Here is a 17358-nt window from a genome sequence, read left to right on the forward strand (position 1 = left end):
GGAGAGCTCAGGAACATGAGCAGTAGTTCCTGCAGGCCCTCTGTCCCTGCAGCCTTTCAGCACCCTGCTCATGGCAGGGCTGCAGCTTGAAGTGATTTCAGGAAGCAGGTGGGAGTGAGGGAGGGGCAATGAGAGCTATGCTGGCAGGTGGTTCTCAAGTAGATGCTGAGTCCCAGACTGGCCTGTGGACTATCTTAGAGATATCCAGGCATTTACCCTTCAGACTAGTATTAATGGGATGACTTGAATGTGTCATCCCAGCAGCAGTGGAGAGATCCCTTTCTGTTTTCTCTGCTCCTGCAGCTCTGGCCCAAGGTCCCATGGCTGCAGGCATAATTGTTTGAGGTGAATTGTGGAGCCTTTCTGCCAGTTGGGCAGGCAGCTGGGAGAGAAGAGGAGGAACAGCATGTCTGTTCTGCAGAGTCACAATGTTAGGAGGCAACTGGGATCTGTGCTGTTTCCTGCTCTCTCCACTACTTCTTCTTACAGTTGTTGATTCTTCCCTTTCTACTTCCTGTTCTGTAGGTTCTTCATGACGGGGTACCTGCCCCTGGGCTTTGAGTATGCTGCAGAGCTAACATATCCAGAGTCAGAGGGAACGTCTTCAGGCCTCCTTAACGTGTCTGCACAGGTACGTGCAGCAACTCTACACTAGAGCACCATGAAAGCCTTTGAGGCCTAATCTGGTAGCCTGCTTCTCTTAGAAACCTGTACTTTGTGCTTTTAAGAGAGACCCTGCTTCAGAGCTATCAAAGACCCTGCTAGACCTTTGATTCTTGTTTGACTGTTGTCAGATAGTGGAATTTACTATATTTATTTGATTCCAAGATGAGGTTTTCCTCCATTTAAGATGGGGAGGGGGCAGGAATAGCCCCTCACCTTGGAACTGAGCATGAGGCAATGGGGGAGCAGGCAGCTGCTGCAGCTTCAGCCTGACTTCGGCTTGGGACTGGACCCACAACTGCTTCCTGGCTGCTCCTTCACTAATTCTGCCTTTCATCCCCCTTCCCCCTACCTCTGCCCATCCTGCCTCTTCTGCATACCCTTGCTCAATTGCCCCAGGCTCTATCCCCATTTTCATGGGGCATTGAGTATGGCCCCAGAATGGCTAAGTAGCAGTGGCAGTAGCTCTGGCTAGGCCCTGTGGTCAGTACTGGACCTGCTATGCTGCTACCACTGCTACTAGGTGTGGCTGGGGCCATGGTCTGTGATCTGAGCTGGAACAGGGATAGAGCCTGCCAGCACTGCAGCAAAGGTGAGGTGGAGGCAGAGACTGTGGCAGGAGGAAATGGTGAGGAAGGAAGGGGACAGAAGTGGTGGTGGAGGGGGGGAGTGGTGAAGGAGATGGGTAGCAGAGGGCAAGCTGCTTGACCTTGTCCCACCTCACTGTCTGCCCCCTATTGCCTGCCTCCCCTTATTGTCTGCCCCACACCTTTCCCCCCACCACTGATTTCCCTGCTGCAGCAGTGGGAGGATGAATTTAAAGTGATCTGCCAATAATTAGATTCTATGCATGGAAAAGTTATAACACATTTATAAATCTTATGTGTATAGAATCTAATTGTTATGGGGTTATCTTAATTTCAGGGTCATCTTGGATTTGGATAAATATGGTAACCCCAAACTTCCCTGGTGCCCTCCCCTCTCCTACCCAGGAAAATCCTGCAGGATACTGGACCTCCTGGGCCCTCTTCAGTGCTGCCCTTAGCAACAAAGTTCTGCCTCTCCTTGCTGAGAGGGAATTCCAACCTGCCAGCCATACTTGCCTCTCTCTAGCCATGAGGAGACAAGTCTTCCAGATTAATTTTTTATTTCTAATACAGCTTCATCTGCAAGCCTGCTTATGTGTTCTGGATCTACTATAGTGTTGGAATGTTACCCATTGAGTTGTGTTGCTGTTTAGCAAGCAGAACAGCAACAACATTTCATCTGTTTTTGTGTTGCAGGTTTTTGGAATAATTTTTACCATCAGCCAAGGACAAATCATGGATCGCTTTGGGACGTGGGCAGGAAACATCTTCCTTTGCTCCTTCCTGCTTCTAGGGACCATCATAACTGGTAAATCTGTGTCTCTCTGTCTGTAGCTGACATGTGGAACTTGGCACACAGAGTGAAGGATGATTTCCCCACCACTGTGCCTTCAGGGAAACTACAGCAAAACAGGCACTGAAACAGCAGTGCCTGCAATGTGCTGCTGATGCCTCCTTGCTGTGCCACCTACTCTGTGTCACTAGCAGGTGGTTCCAGTCTGCCTGTCCATGGCTCTGCCTGGAAATGGAGGAAAATGAGGCTTCTCCATGGCTGGCCCTCCTCTCTGGTGCCCGAAGAAATCCTTTCTTTCTCATCCAGGTGTTGGGAGTGCCCCACTTAACCTTACCTTTGAGCTCCAGGAAGCTTCATCTGGGACTTGTGTGGTAACTCACTGTCTTACTGTTTCTCCTCTGCCTTCTGTTTCTCAGCATTCATTAAGGCTGACCTCCGCAGACAGCAGGCCAATCTGGGAAGTGAACAGACTGTGAGTAAAGCCCCTCTGATCCCTGCCCAATCCTTGCCATTAGCTTAGGGCAAACCCTGATCTACCCATTTCCCTCTAACTGTGACTATCTTCTGTTGTTCCTACAATCACCTGTTAAGCCCCACAGGGGAAGTGCCTTCTTGGCATTTGTAGTGATGATCTTGGCCATGTCAGGTATGGAGGCACATATATGCTCTGCTGATGGCACTGTATATCACTAAATGTTGGCCCTTCATGAGTCTGCAGAGCTGGCTTGTGTTCTGGTTTTCTTTTAGTGACTAAGGATAGATAAGGGAGCTGGGAGTAGACAGAAAAATGTACCCTTTGTTCTTGTGAGTGTTAACACTTAGCCTATCCACAGAGATGCCCATCTTCAGAGCACTCTGAGCACACCTTGATAGCCCCCCTGGAGTGGATGCAATTGCTGTTGGGTCCCTTTTTTAAGTGTCTGATTGTGGGCTGCAGAATGGAAGGCAGTGGCATAGCTACAATAAGAACTCTGCCCATTTGGACTCCTGGCCCTGTGCTTAGTCCACTAGATGTGGCCGCACAGCTCCTGGTCACACTCAAGTGAAGGGCATGGCATCCCCTGAGTCTTGAGAGGTTAATGTAGCCCTGGGTATGCATGTGAGTAGCCTCTAGTGAAATACTAGCAGTGGAGAGCCTCCCAAGTGACTCCTAAGGGGAAAGGGAGGGCGTGATTGTTTTCTTCTGTAGCTTTCTGTCTCTTGTCCTCACTGGCTCTGGGCTCCTCTTCCAGGACGTTAGCAGAGACGTCCACCCAGCGTTCCCGAAGCTGTCAGCGACACTGGCTAGCAAAGTGCATAAGCCCAGTTCCCTGCTGACTCGAATCGCAGCTTTTTGGAAGACAAAGCTGCCTTCCGCCAGATAATCTCTAACCACTCCCATCTGGAGAGACCGGTGGCTCCGAGAGGCCTTCTGGCCACCCTGCTCCGACTGGCCGCCCTGGAAGGTGTATTTTAAATAAGATGCTTTTCAATAGCAATGGCGCAAACATAAAACACGTGGGATGAAATATACAAGGGGCACTCACCCTTCCCCCCCCCCACAACCCACACAGTCCTACAAATATAATTCCGGAGCAGGGGAAATAGAAAACGGCCACAATTTCTATCTGGCGGGGGATGAGCTACAGTGTACTCACCTGATAAGTCCCTGTTCACCCTGCATTACAGCAGGTAAACTTCCCTGTGGGCAGAATTCAGTAAGCTTCCTGGAGAGGCAATTGAATTCCAGAATCAAATCACCCATGAGGGGAGCAGTATGAATCTGTGGCATGCTGAGTTCTCCAGCACATAAATGAGCACAGGACAGCCTGGATAATCGCTTCCTTTTGTGAATGCAGTGGTAGGATACAGCTCACTATTGTAGATCTGTAGCTGTCTGCATTAGTCCTACCCCAAAGCCTGAGCTTTTTCAATCTCCATTTGCTCACTGAAGGAGGGAATCCAGGATTAGTAGGGACAAGGCCCCAAGGGTGATGGACCTCCCAGCTCTAGAGCTAAAGATTTATCAGTCTTAGCCCAACTGTGATCTGTAAATCCAGGAGACAACTAGGCAGTGATGAAAGGAGCCTTGATAGGATCTTGAAATCAGGGAGGTCTTTGGACATAAAGACTAATAATAACATCCTTTGCTTTATCAGACCCAGTGACCCTCTTCAAATGAATTGGAGACCTGAGATGAGGCCAAATAAGCTACTGGAACTTTTTATGTAAATTCACAATAACATGGTGGGCTGTAGCTGGGAGGTGTTAGAAGGGCAGGGAAGGCACAACTGATTTTTCAACAGATGTAAAACCGCTGTCCTGAAACTGGTGCGGGACACCCAAAAACTAGTATTGTTAAGGGTAGATCTTCATTAAAGGGCCTTAAAAAAAGGAGTCATTCAGATACTCAGATAACAACAAAGGCCCTTCAGGTGCCCTTTTCAGTAGAAATCTCACTACCCCACAGTTTCACCTCTGCCTAGCTCCTTTGCATGTCTGTTATAACAGACATTTCCCAAAGTAAGAAGGCAAGTGGAGCAGGCAGGTCAGTAACGACAAATAAGATAGCAAGCATCCTTTGTGAAATAAAGCTGTATGCACAGGCTCCTTAGCTATTAGTCCCTGAATTTCCTCTTGCTGTATGGTCTGGCCAACTGGTCACTACATAACATAAAAGGGAATGGATTGATTGTCACACGCTGAGTGGGGGAGATGAAGGATTCCAGTCCATTACCTCCCACTTAAGGGAAGGTACTAGTCTGTCTGACTTGCACTTGGGGGGTTAAAACAGAAGCCTCGGTGAGAAGCAGGGCAGGGTGAAATGTTGGCCTTGGCTCCCATCCACTGCTCCTGAAGAAAGCTTTGAGCTGATCTTTTCCTTTATAGAAGATGCTTCCATAGCTTCATCAGGAGCCCTGCTTGCTGTCCAGTCAGTTGGGCACTTCAGGGCTTCTCCTTCTTAGGAATGTATTATTTCTCTTTCTCCCTCTGGTCCTCATTTCTGGGATCATGACACGTGGCTGTTGTTTCAGAGACTCCAGGGCAGCAGTCAGATCACGGATTACGGACAGTAGCTTGTAGCCTTAACCCCATCACTTCCCATCCCTGCTCGCTAGCTCGCATACACAAGGTAGGAGAATCACACTAATCTGCTTGTCTAATCACTCACAGGGATGGCACTGGCACCAAACCAATGGCACTTGCAGGACTGACTCGAGGAATGGCAGCAGCAAGCAGAGAGAGTAGGGATCTTGAGGTATGGGTGGGCTGACTCCTGGCCTGTCTGGATCATGGGGTGGGGAGAAGGAGCAAACAGAAGAGGCTAAATTTGTGGGACCATGAGAAAAATGAGAGTTGATGCTGTTAGCTTATTTGGGCTGGAGTTAATGGTGGGGGTGAGGGTGGAAAGGAAAGGCTGCAGAAAGAGCATTCAACTGAGTAAATACATCAGGGAAGGGAAGAACAGATGTTTTTAGAGATGGGGCTGTAACAGTTATTAAATCTAAATCCCAGCCTCCCTTAGTCGGAGCTGCTGTCTGGAATTGTGTGAGAGAGCTGCCCTGGCAATGTAGAGAGTATGAAATCCTTTGGCAATAACTGAGCCATTGGGTTGGTGCCTTTTGGGTAGGAGGGTGAGTGTAAATTGTGCAGTGCTTTGCTGTTAAGTCTCTAAATCTAGACTGTGCTTGAGCTGACTCCTCAGCTGCTGCTTGGCATATTTAACGCTTTGTTGCTCCCTGCTTATTCAACCTCTCACTTTGCTCTGGCTGGCTGCCCTCCAAAGCTACCCACCCTGCTCTAGATGTTTCAAGGGTTACCCTCTAACATATGTATATTACTTAGTGGTGTGCAGCAAACAAGCCCAGTAGGCAAGGGCTGCTATTCAGGTCTGAGAATGGTGTGATGGCAACAGCAGTCTTAGGTTTGTCTGTTGCTATGCATCATAGTAGAGCACAAACAGAGCATGCTCCTGGCTGCATGAGGTGTGAGCAGAGGGCATGGAAAGACGGGCCTTTTGGACTGAGATCTTGTGGGGTATATCTACGCTGTGTGATCACAGCATGGGTGGCCATATCTGAGCTGACTCTGACCTAGCCACCTTGGGTACTGATATCAATGAAGTTGTGGTGACATAGGTTTCACCATGGTTTGTATGAGCTCACTTTGAAGCTTGGGACTTAGCTTGGGTGCTGGTAACTTTTCATCAAAGAAACTACCACGTATCTAGATCAAGCATGTCAACCATAAAGCCCATGGCCCAGATCCAGCTCATGGAGCCCCATCATGTGGCCCCTGGTGCTACTCCATGTCTTGAGTTGATCCACAAATGGTGCATGCTGGAGTAGCTCCACGTGCAACCCCTCCATGTGGCATCCATAAAGGGCCAGTCTGGGTACCCACGTTACCGCTTGTCAGATCCAATGTCCAGGACATATGCTGCATGTGGCACCCACTTCAGGCAGTCTGCTGTGGACTCCATGTGAAGCATGGGACTGGCTAGGGCTTGTGGTATGATTCTGGACTGGACAGAGCAAGTGCTGTGGGCCTTATCTGGCTTGTGGGGCTGGCCCTGTGCCATTCATTTGGCCTGTGGACTGGTTCCATGCCACTCATACAGCCTGCAGGGCTGAGCTGATGTTTTTGATCTAGATTAATGTTTGCATGGATCTGCCTACCAGTACTGTAGTTGCACCTCATAACTGAAATGGAGACAGCCTGAGATTCAGGCTAACTGTTGCCTATTCTATGACCTGTCTGATTTTAAAAAACAAAACAAAAAAAGTGGGGGGATGGGGGGTGGGAGTGGTAAAGGCAGTACATGGGCAAGTCTCAGACACAGTTACGTAGTACAGTGGTGCTAGCAGTGCAGTGTCCTCCCACCTTAGGCCTCATTTCTAGCGCATAGTGGAAATTAGATCAGCAGATGGGGAAGGGATTGAATGGCACTTGGGGAAAATTTGGGACTGATTTGTGGCTTGCTTGCCCAAAAGCTTGGCCCCCACTTCTCCTAGAATGTCACGTGCCCGGTCCTCCTTGCTTGCAGTGTGATTCGGTTTGAGAAACCCTTCCAGGGAGTGGGTGAGAGGCTGGTGCACCAGTTTCCTTTGGAGCTATTTCCATGTGCTGAACCCAGTTGTATTTGCATCACACAGAAGTGGTGAACTGGTGCATTTGGAGAGTTGCAAAAGGTTCTGGGGCTGAAATTTTAAATGGAATTGGGATTAGAGGGCCTGCAGCCTGGTGCCTGCTGTCCAGAAGCACAGCCTGGAAGAGGGTGTGGGGTTAGATTTGTGATGTTCTTTAGAACTTGGATACTTTCCATGGGGCCACAAGGTAACAGCAGTTAAGTGGCTAAATAAAGTGCAGAACATCTTGTTGGTACCACATACTGTAATCATGTGTTTAGACCCAAGCAGTCAGGAAGTGCCTACATGAAACTGTGGTTCTGCTCTGGACAGAGTGCAATGTGGGCTGCGAGGGGAGGTTTGTGTTAGTGCCTCAGAGAGGCCAGAGGAAATGGGCTCCTTCTGGAAACAGAAGGGTGTACTATTTTAAACTGCCAGCTGAGCAAAGGGCCCTTGGGCTCAGAGCTATACTGTGCCCCTTCCATCTTGCGCATCACTTACTAGTCAAGGAAGCTTCCATGGGCTTCTGTGCTGCCCTCAGCAACCTAGGGCAAATCTGTGTTGCCTGTGGGTGAGGAGTAACAAATTGGTACTGGATCATATTCTCTGGAAGGGGCCCTCATTTTGGGATGTGCTTCCCCCAGTCCAGGGTATAGGCCTAGCCAAGCAGATTTGTTTTCCCTGTATGGGAAGGAGAGGGAGTCATCTGGTGGGAAGTACCCTTCAGATAAATGGTAGTAGTAGAAATAACTTTTGCAATTAACATTGTGATGTTTCAGTGGGAGTTAAACTGTTTTTATGGCTGTGTTAGACACCTTACCTTCTTGTCTAACTCTCCAGTCCAATCAGTTCTCTCAGTGCTGTCACTCATTGCATCAAGTAGGATCTGAAATGTCCTGTGGGTTAACTTTCTATAATATACTCTTCTAGGGACATCTAGACCAAATTCCCTCTTCTCTTTTAAATGTAGTTTGAAAGCAAACAGAATCCAAAACTATCACAAGGTCATGCCTGCTAATTCCATAGAAATTTAAACTACGTCCACATACCGCATTATACAGTGAGTGCCGGTAGCACAGACCATGTAACTGAGCTTAACATCCTGCATCCATTCTTCTTTCCTTTGTAGTTTGCTTGCTATCTTATGCCTGCTTTCTGACATGATCAATGTCCGTATAGGTGGCATGTTTTATGCTCAGTCTCAGCTCAGCAATAATTTTTCCAGAAAACTTCTGAAACATTTGTTCAGAAAGTTTTGTATGTTGTAGTTAAATGAACAACAAAAACTCATTTCAGAGTGTGTGCATGATTCTAAGATGACAGAGCTGATTTTGTTCCACCTTGGCTTTTCTAGTAGAGATCGTTAAAATCCCAAGTATAAGCCAAATTTAAAGAATGTGAAGTACATTCATTGAAAAGTATTCTATATTTGGTTTGATTTAAAAACAAACTCCATCTTGATTTATATTATATAGCTCCTTAGGATATCAAGAGACTGTATTTAAAGCAGCGTACAGGGGTGGAGTTGAGAGTGTGTGTGTGTGTTTTTTTTTAACCTTGATTCTGCTTTCTCTTGTAATACTAGATTTGTGCAGGAAACATTATATTATACTTGGAAATACTATGAATGCAATGCATGTGAATCAGCAGTGCTGTGAGGAATCCTAATGTCAGTATTCCCTGAATTGGGGCATTGAAAGCAGTTACTTTCAGCCATGGTACTGTGGCATCCCAGGGTACCATGAGATCCTTTTAAGGGAGCCATACAGTATTACTACTGAAAACACCTATGCATTATTCACAAGATAAACCTAGAGGTTTCAAGTAAGAATCCAATGTCAAAAGCATTCTGACCTGTCATGGTCTTTCTGAGTTCTTTGCAACAGAAGAACGACTTTATCATTTGTTTATGTAACAAGTGAAAGCTAAGAGCTGGCATTTTCCATGGAGGGCCTTGAATCTAACAAGGGGTACCTTGAGTCTTAAAACAGTTGAGAATCACTAGTTTAAAGAATACAAACACAGCCACGTTTGAGGGTTTGGTTAAAGAATGGTTCTCTCTGGCAGAGAAGATGTACCATTATCGTGCCTTCAGATCCTGTGTTGGGTGCCATGTCTCAGGAACAATAGTGCTGGTCTTATTCACTCTGCCAGACAAAATCTTGCTTTAGTGGCTTGTTAGTGACAATGCTTGTGTTGTCATGTGGATGGGTCAGGTGTGCAAGTGTGTTGCCTTGCAAGTATCTCTGATGTGGTGCTAGCCAAAAGTCTCTTGCCTCTTTTGCTCCAATGAGCTGCTTGTCTCCAGGTTTAGTGGAGAGCACTGATTCCAGTTTCTCTGACTGCATGTCACAGCTTCAGTTGCCTCTGGCAAAAATCTGTAGCTAGCAAAACTCCTGGAATTGTTAGATGGGGTGTAGATCACATCTGAGGGAGGAACGTGTCCAGCCTGCTATCTCTTTGGAGATATCAAGATACTTTGCTCTGAACTCTACAGTTATGTGGCAGGCAACCATCCTTTCCTACCTCAGGCAGTCAGCTTTCTTGCCCCGTTCCCAATGCCTGTCTTTATGTATCACCCCTACTGCCTGCTCCTGGTGTGCAATGCCTTTGTTTCCCAAAGTTGCTTCACTGTGTGAACTTGCAGGTTTATTAACCTTTGTTCCTGTAGCTGAAATGGAGGTTAAAGGTAGGTGGGGCATGAAGCTATGATGCATGGGGAAACTTTACTGGCAACTGAAGATCTAACTTAAAATCACCAAAAGCCTCCTGGGTCTTGTTCCAGCCAGGCTTCCAGGCCCAGCCTCTCATGTCCTTTCAGTTTATCTAGGTCTGCTTTCCCTTCATGCTCTCTCTCCATGGCTGGTGAAAGGGTTACCCCCTCTGTAGCTGCTGACATCTGAACAGCCTGTTAGGAGGTTCCCTGACCTTTTTCTTCCCCAGGGATACTTCTGTTTAACTTTTGTAAGATCTTTTGGGATGCAGGAAGTAGTTTGTTAAACTTGTTAAGGACATCCAAGGAAGGGACCATGCCAATCTGTTCTAATCTATCCTAAATATGGTGACTGGTCTGACCCTGGGTGAAGGAGCAAAGACCCCCTTAGGCAGGAACCTCTGGGTGTTTTGAATTTCTAGCAGGAGCATCAGCATACCTGAGTCAAAATCCCTATTCTTGGCTGTGGCTAACACCCAGTGCTTCTGAGGAAGGTGGAAAAAAAATCAACCCAGACCCCAGTAGCAAGCAGAAATAGAAAAATCCTTCTTGGCTCACATGGTGACCAGTAAAGCCCAGAAGCATGCACTGCACTTTGCACTGCAGCCTGGAGGCCACAAACACAACTTCATGTATCGCACACTGTGACTGGAGAGTCAGAACTCCCTATTCTGGCATCCTGTCCCTCCATGAATTTTTCTCAGCTCCTTTTAAATCTTCTTGCCTAAACTTGTTATGAAGCTCTACTTCATTCTACTGCTGCTGAGCATAGTCCCCTCCAATTTCCACCTGCTCTGGGCTGAAGAGCTCTTCTCCTGGTTCCTGAGCTGCGGAGAGGGAAAGGAAGCTTAGAATGATACCACTTCATTCATTCACCTTGCTTATATCACTTGTGCCCTGTAGCTGCTTCTTACACTTTGCCTGGGGATCTCCTGGGCTTATCCACTGTTACTCCTCCCAGCACGCTTCAGGCATTGCTACTCTTAATCTATACTGGACCAATGCTTGTCCAGCCTTTTCTTGAAAACCTTCAATGAAGGAGATTCCATACTTCCTTAGGCAGTTTATTCCACTGCCTCTGTTCTAACACTAAGAACATTTTTTTTTTCTGATATCTAGTTCAAACAAACTAACTCTGATTTGTTTGGCATGGTGAACTCTAGGGCCTAGCTTAAATGGCACAGAGAGGAGTCCTTTGAAAGAAATCTGAGGGATCTCTTGGTGGACTTGCTGGCAAAGCTGTGATTAAAGGACTCACAGGGTAGTTCATCTCTAATTCCTTCTGTTGATGATGGAAAAGAGCTGCACTCTACTTCTGCCTCTAGCAAACTAGCTTACTGAATATTCCTAAGAGGAGAACATGCAGTGAGAGAAAGGTCCAAGCCCTCTCTTGAGGGCTGCAGTGAGCAGATGCCTGCCCCTCTTCTTTGGAGCCCTGCCCTCTCCTGGTAGCTAGCAAAGGGCTGCCCAGAAAAACTCCCTGTGGAAAGGCCAGGGGGGGACTCTGTGGACTGTTGTTCTCTCTGGTGCTTTGGGGATATTTGAGGTCTGCAGTGTATTTAGGAAAGATGCAGCACTGTTGTCTCTATGCAGCATGTTACCCTGCAAGCCAGGTCTAGTTTAGGATGGTGACATCTGCACCTGGATTTCTGTGATCACGGGACATAGGAACAGTCCTTTTTGCAGCTGATGAGCTGCAGGAAGTGGAACCTAACTGTACTAGGGAGTTTGCACAGGCCTGAGTACCAGTCAGTTAAACAGTGCCCATTCTCTGGTTCTAATATGCTCAGAGCTCGGGCCTGAGGGAGCTTCTACATCAGTTACTAAGATTGTTTGAGTTCACAGGATAGTGAGTATTGGGTCTTATTGTAACAGAAGGGCTGGCACTATAAATGCAGGCAGCAAAGAGCTTCACTGTAGGAGAGGGTACCTGCTCTTCTATTTCAGCTACCTTGGAATGTGGGGTTTGAAAGACTGCCATGAACCAACAAGAAGCCCAGGGATGAGTTATTGATTCTCTAAATGGCATCAGTACAACCCAACCTGAAAATGCCCTGGTTAATTCTGTCCCATCTAATCCTGGGACCAGTGTAGGATCTTCCTCCAGGCTGCATGCAGTTGTCTTGGGTCTCCATGCTTTTCTCTAGGGAAATGATTTCACAGCCTCCTCCCTCTCATAGGCAGGAAAGTTTTTTTTTTTTTTTTTTTTTTTTTTTTTTTATCTGCCTAAACTTTTTTCCTCTCTAAATCCTACAGAGTGTATAGATCAGGGACAGGCAAAATATGGTCCACAGTCTGGATTTGGCACACCAGGCACTTTCATCCAGTCTGCAATGCCCATCAAGTAATTGTACCCTGCCCAACCCTTCCTTCCACAAAGGTGGGAGTGAAGCACCCACATATACCACCCCCCAACATTCCCTATTGAGCCTTACTCCCACCCTCGTAAGTGAAAGGGCCTGGCCAGCAGGCAGCTTCCAGGTGGGGCTGCTGCTGCCACTGCTGCAGCTGCCCCTGAGGACCTGCACTTGGCTTCCCTGGCATCCTACTTTCTTCAGATACCAGATAGGGAAGGGGCAGGGGCAGGGACAGGAGTGGAGGGGGGAGCTGCAGCTGCAGCTTGGTGGGATCATGGAGTATGGGGTTGGGGTTGGCATCAGCATGGAGCCCTCACCCAGGGTGGTGGTGGCAGCATGGAGCTTGGGTGGGTAAGCTGTGGGTGTGAGGGAGGGTGGATGGGGTGTGGGCCCCCCCAACACTCCCTCCATTGCATGCAGCCCTGGCAGGTAGTGGCGGCGGCGGCAGCAGCAGCAGCAGGAGGTGGGGTGCTCGGGACGCTTATGTCCAGTGGTGCGTGGTTCCAGCCAGTGGTGCACATTGTGATGAGCAGCGGAGCCCCACCAGTGCTCCCTGCCATGCACGTGCAGCCCCTGCACTTGCACACCATTGGAAGGAAGCCCCAGATGCTGGAGCTGGCTGTTTTTGCTGCTCCCTGCTGTACAGGTCCTAGGACTCCTCAGGAAAGCCAGGGCAGGGCTCTTCCCCTCCATTTCCAGTGGAGTCCTGAGACCTGCATGGCAGGGAGCAGCAAAGGCAGCTGGTTCCAGCACATGGGGCTTCCTTCTAGTGACACGCGAGTGCACGGTGCAGTTGTGCAGCAGGGAGTGCTGGTAATTAGAGGTGGCCTGGTAAGGGCTGTGCTCCTCGCCACGATGTGCAGCGGTGGCTGGAGCTGTGCCCCATGGGACATGAGTGCCCTGTATTCCTCCCTGCTGCTGCTGCTGCACCAAGGAGGGAGCACCCCACACAACCACACCCTGCTCCTACAACCCCCCACATTATATACCCCCAACATACCCTATGCCCCCCCCCCACACAGCCAACACCCCCACCACAGCCCAGCACACACACATACTATACTATAGATCCTACATGAGTAAGAAGATTGCCAGCAGATCGAGGGAAGTGATTATTCCCCTCTATTTGGCACTGGTGAGGCCACATCTGGAGCACTGTGTCCAGTTTTGGGCTCCCCACTATAGAAAGGATGTAGACAAATTGGAATCCAATGAAAATAGTTAGAGGCCTGAGGCTCATGACTTCCGAGGAGAGGCTGAGGGAACTGGGGTTATTTAATCTGGAGAAGAGAAGACTGCAGGGGGGATTCAATAACAGCCTTCAAGTACCTGAAGGGCGGTTACAAAGAGGATGGAGCTAAACTGTTCTCAGTGGTGCCCTGCTGGTTGAATAAAAGTTCAGCCTGAGCAGGGGTGTTGTTGGGGCGGGGGAACCAAGTCCAGTCCAGAGCTGAGCTCTCTGAGGATGGTGGTAGTTATTCATCTTTGGGCCCTTTCCTTAGGGTGGGGCTGTGCTCTGAATTGCTGCCCTTTGGGCCCTGTGGGCTCTCTCAAAGCTCAGCCCTGGCCACCTGGTGCTCTGACCACGTTCTTTTTCTCTGACTTGCAGGAAGAAGTGCCTGAGGGCTCCACTGCTCCAATGATCCTTGAGGAATCGAGGCTGTAAGAGGGAGGGGTGGCAGAGCTGGGGGGATGCTTCCTGCCATCTCTCCCTAGCCCTATCTTTGCCACCAGTACTATCCTTCTGTTATGCACGTAGCATGGCAGTGGGACTCTAGAAAGCTGCTCACAGAGCAATGGAAAGAAGGTCAGTGTCCTCAGTCTGAGTCTGTTTTCACCCCTGCATCCTGTGTTGGAGAACCTGTTGCTCAGCAGTGATGCTGAGCAAATGTATTGGCTTCAGGTTGATGGGAGACCTGTAGCACCAGTGCCTCTAAACCCCAAGTCCAGCAAAGCACTGAGCAAATACAGCCCAGGGTGTGTGCTTCTGCCGTTGTCTCCTTCCAAAGAAGCCAAAACAAGAATCCGCTTTGTGGAGGTCACAGGACAACACTGTGAGCATCCCCCAACACCAGGCATGACCCTTGCTTCAGAAGTGATGGGTCTGCCCTAGTTCAGCACTGCAGCACCTGTCACCCATGACTCGGATGGCTCAGCCTGTCATGTGCCCCCAGCCCTTGCAAACCAGCATGACTTCCATCAGCAGCTCTTGGCTTTGGACAGGGGCCTCCCATCTCAGACTTCTGTTTTATGGACTAATGTGATTATTATATTTTAATCAAGTTACTCTGATGTTTCTAGTGACAGTTTTAAAGAATTTAGGAAGCACCAGCATAAGTGCCCAAGGCCAGTGCAACTGCCTCTCCTCCCTGCAGGGCCAGGTCTGGCCTCTTCAAAGTGCAATGTGGACTAGCTGAACTCATACCTGGCACCAGCCTCAAGGACCATTGTAGCAATAATCCTGACTGGAGACTGTGAACTCCTTGGGTCCCAGGCCATGTCCTTACTGGTTAAAGCACCTTGTACAATGTTGATTATGTGTTTTGTGGCTTTCTGAGGAGACAGACAGCTGTGACTATACCCCTTTACCCAAGTCATTAGTATTAACATTTTTAACAGTTTTTCACAGTGAAGGGGGCCCAGGTGGCTCTGCCAGGGATTCCCTGGATTTTATTCATAACTAGAAACTACATAATATATCTTTTGAACACTTCACCTCTCATTCATCATCAGTCCCCCCTCCCCCACACTCCTACTTTCTATCATCTAGTCAAGAACATCGGCCCTACTTCCCTTCCCACTTCCAGTCATGCAGCCTCTCCCCTCTCCTGAACCATCACTGGCTTTCTCTCCCTCCCTCTTCCAACATTATGTGAGTGTTGTCAAGTGCAGCAAATGCTCAGTTGACAAAGATAAAGACAGTGGCATTGGAGATTTTCAAGTGTTCTTAATGAAATCAGGTTTAGTCAAGTTTTCAAAACTTAAATCGTGTAAACTGATAAACACAGCTTGTTTCCCTATCAAAGTGCTGCTTTTGATGTAATCAAAAGTTTTTGTGCAATTGCATCTATTTTGATACTTTATTTTAGAAAAAAGTTATAAAAACTCTTTTGTTTCAAAACTCCTTGTGGTGAAATGACTTTGCTTCTGTTTCAATGTTAAAAGTTTTATATAAAATAATTTCAGATTTTATAAAAATGAAATGGTTTTGGCTCAAACAATGTTTTTAAAATTTAGAGTGGTAAGAAAACACTTTCACATTCTTGTCTTTTCCCCTTCTTGATTCAGGATAAAAGAGAAGATTCTTGAATTTGTTTGCAGGACAGAAAAATCCATTTTATGTGCAGAACTGCCAACCAGTCTTATCCTCTGCCTTTGCTCTGTGTTAATTTCACCTCACTGTTCTGTTGTTCTCTACTCACAACCTGACATGCAGTTCATACCTGATTACCTAGGCTAAGTACAGATAGCCACAACGCTGATGACTGAATTGATTCACTCTTTGCAGGTTAGTCTATAAGCTGCATAGGTTGAACTGATACAGCAAGTGAACAGATATTCACTTTTGATCCTGGAAATGAAGCTATATGCCTGCAGTGGTCCAAGCCAGGGGGCACTAGAGCATGGCTCCCTGCTTGGCTGGAACAGACAGATTGGGCCAAGGATAGCCCGCCCAACTTGTGAATGGGGTGGTTTGTGAGAGAGATGAAAAGCATCTTGGAACGCTGGGGAACTGTGAGTTAACTTGAATTTGGAGGGGATCTGGGGCAGAAGTTCAATAACCCAATTTAACCTAAATCAGTTAAGTCCGATACTCCATCCGTCCAGGCTTATCTTAAACCAGTTTTGGGCCATTTGGAAGCAGTTTATGTGCACTGAACTTCTGTTGAGTTACAGATTTGAACTAGCTTCCGATCACTTATACTGTTTTATGTAACTTCTGTCCCTAGCCCTACAGCTTTTTGCCCTTTGATTGTTTCTGTGTATTGCTCAGATGCTTGGGATATTTCTTTTCTACTGGAAGCTTCAGGCCCCTTGGTTCTTGGTTCCTGCTTACTTCAGCAGCCATGGCCACTGATGAGCTGTGTAGGTTGGCTCTTCTCTTCCATCTGCTTTTGTAGGTTTTCAGGCTTCTCTGCATTAAAGTACTTGGACACTGTGAAGCAGTATGAGTTCCTGGGGCCAAGTGAAGGAACTGATCATGTGGTGATAGCTCTCTTCCTTCTCAATTACTTCTTACCATTTGAGGGCTTTGCCTGTTAGACCTGCACTTTATCCAAAGCAAAAAGGGTGCCCTGGACCAACATACCTCAAAGGGCGAAAAGGGGATTTTGTTAACTCCAGACTTTTCCAGCAATACTGATTTTTACAATGATCTGGCTAGTTACTAGGGCATTTCTCAGGCCCACATGATCTCAAAAGACCTTGGAAAAGTGTTGACTGGATTTTTTGCATTTTTAAATAAAGTTTGTATTTAACAGCTGTATCCTTATGGCCGTCTTGATTGTCTGTATATAGTCCAGTCTCACTAGGGCTGCCTTTAGGAAAGCTGTGGATGTGGAAAACCCTATGGAGGCATGGACATGATGAGGAAAGGGATCAGGTCCATGCTCCTCCATGAACATTATACAGTTGATCCCGAGACCCCATGCAATTCCTTCTCACCTGGACTGCTATGGTAGTTCCACAGAGCTGACCTCTGGCCTGGATCAGAGACAACTGATGATTTGTAACTGCCTGTTCTCCTCCATATCTGCTGTAATCTCCACTCCTCCTATATGGAATTGGTCCATGATGGAGCTGACAACCCCCACCAACTTCTTGCCTAAGCTGAGGCACAGGCCATATTCTGTCTACTTTTGGAAGCAACACATTATGCACAAACCTGCTGTCTGGAGCTGGGCATTTTGCTCATGTGGGAGACAGGACAGGAAGTTGTAGCTAGTTCAGTGTCACTAGCCAGCAAAGAAAATGGGAGGTTGAATGGGGGAAAAAGTAGCAAAGTTTTCCTGGACACTTCTTTTCTGCTTGCATGTCATCAGGAGTATAGAGGAAGGGAAGAGTCAGGGCCTTCCTCCTGACAGGTCAAGAGGGCTAACGTACCCTCCCAGGATGAGGGTAGTTGAAAATAGCTGCT

General features: G+C 47.7%; 1 protein-coding gene across 6 annotated transcripts in view; it reads left to right on the forward strand.

The window, feature by feature from the left end:
• The window catches only part of FLVCR2 (FLVCR choline and putative heme transporter 2), a 53598-nt gene extending 36300 nt beyond the window's left edge, over nt 1-17298 (forward strand). Inside the window, exons 7-11 of one of the 6 annotated variants that reach the window (XR_016440346.1) lie at nt 526-631; nt 1947-2058; nt 2460-2515; nt 3276-3488; nt 13831-17298. Coding sequence is in view for 2 of the 6 variants with exons in the window: in XM_090033730.1 (XP_089889856.1) it covers nt 526-631; nt 1947-2058; nt 2460-2514; nt 5197-5281; nt 13831-13887 (415 nt within the window). In the remaining 4 variants the exon portion in view is untranslated. Of the gene's footprint in view, nt 1-525; nt 632-1946; nt 2059-2459; nt 2516-3275; nt 3489-5057; nt 5156-5196; nt 5282-13830 lie in introns of those variants that run through there. The other 5 variants (XR_016440345.1, XR_016440347.1, XM_090033730.1 and 2 more) reach the window with 5 other exon arrangements.
• The last annotated feature ends 60 nt before the right edge of the window (nt 17299-17358 follow it).

The sequence above is a fragment of the Crocodylus siamensis genome, chromosome 2 (assembly GCF_052110815.1).
Source record: "Crocodylus siamensis isolate JL-2025a chromosome 2, ASM5211081v1, whole genome shotgun sequence".
NCBI lineage: Eukaryota > Metazoa > Chordata > Crocodylia > Crocodylidae > Crocodylus > Crocodylus siamensis.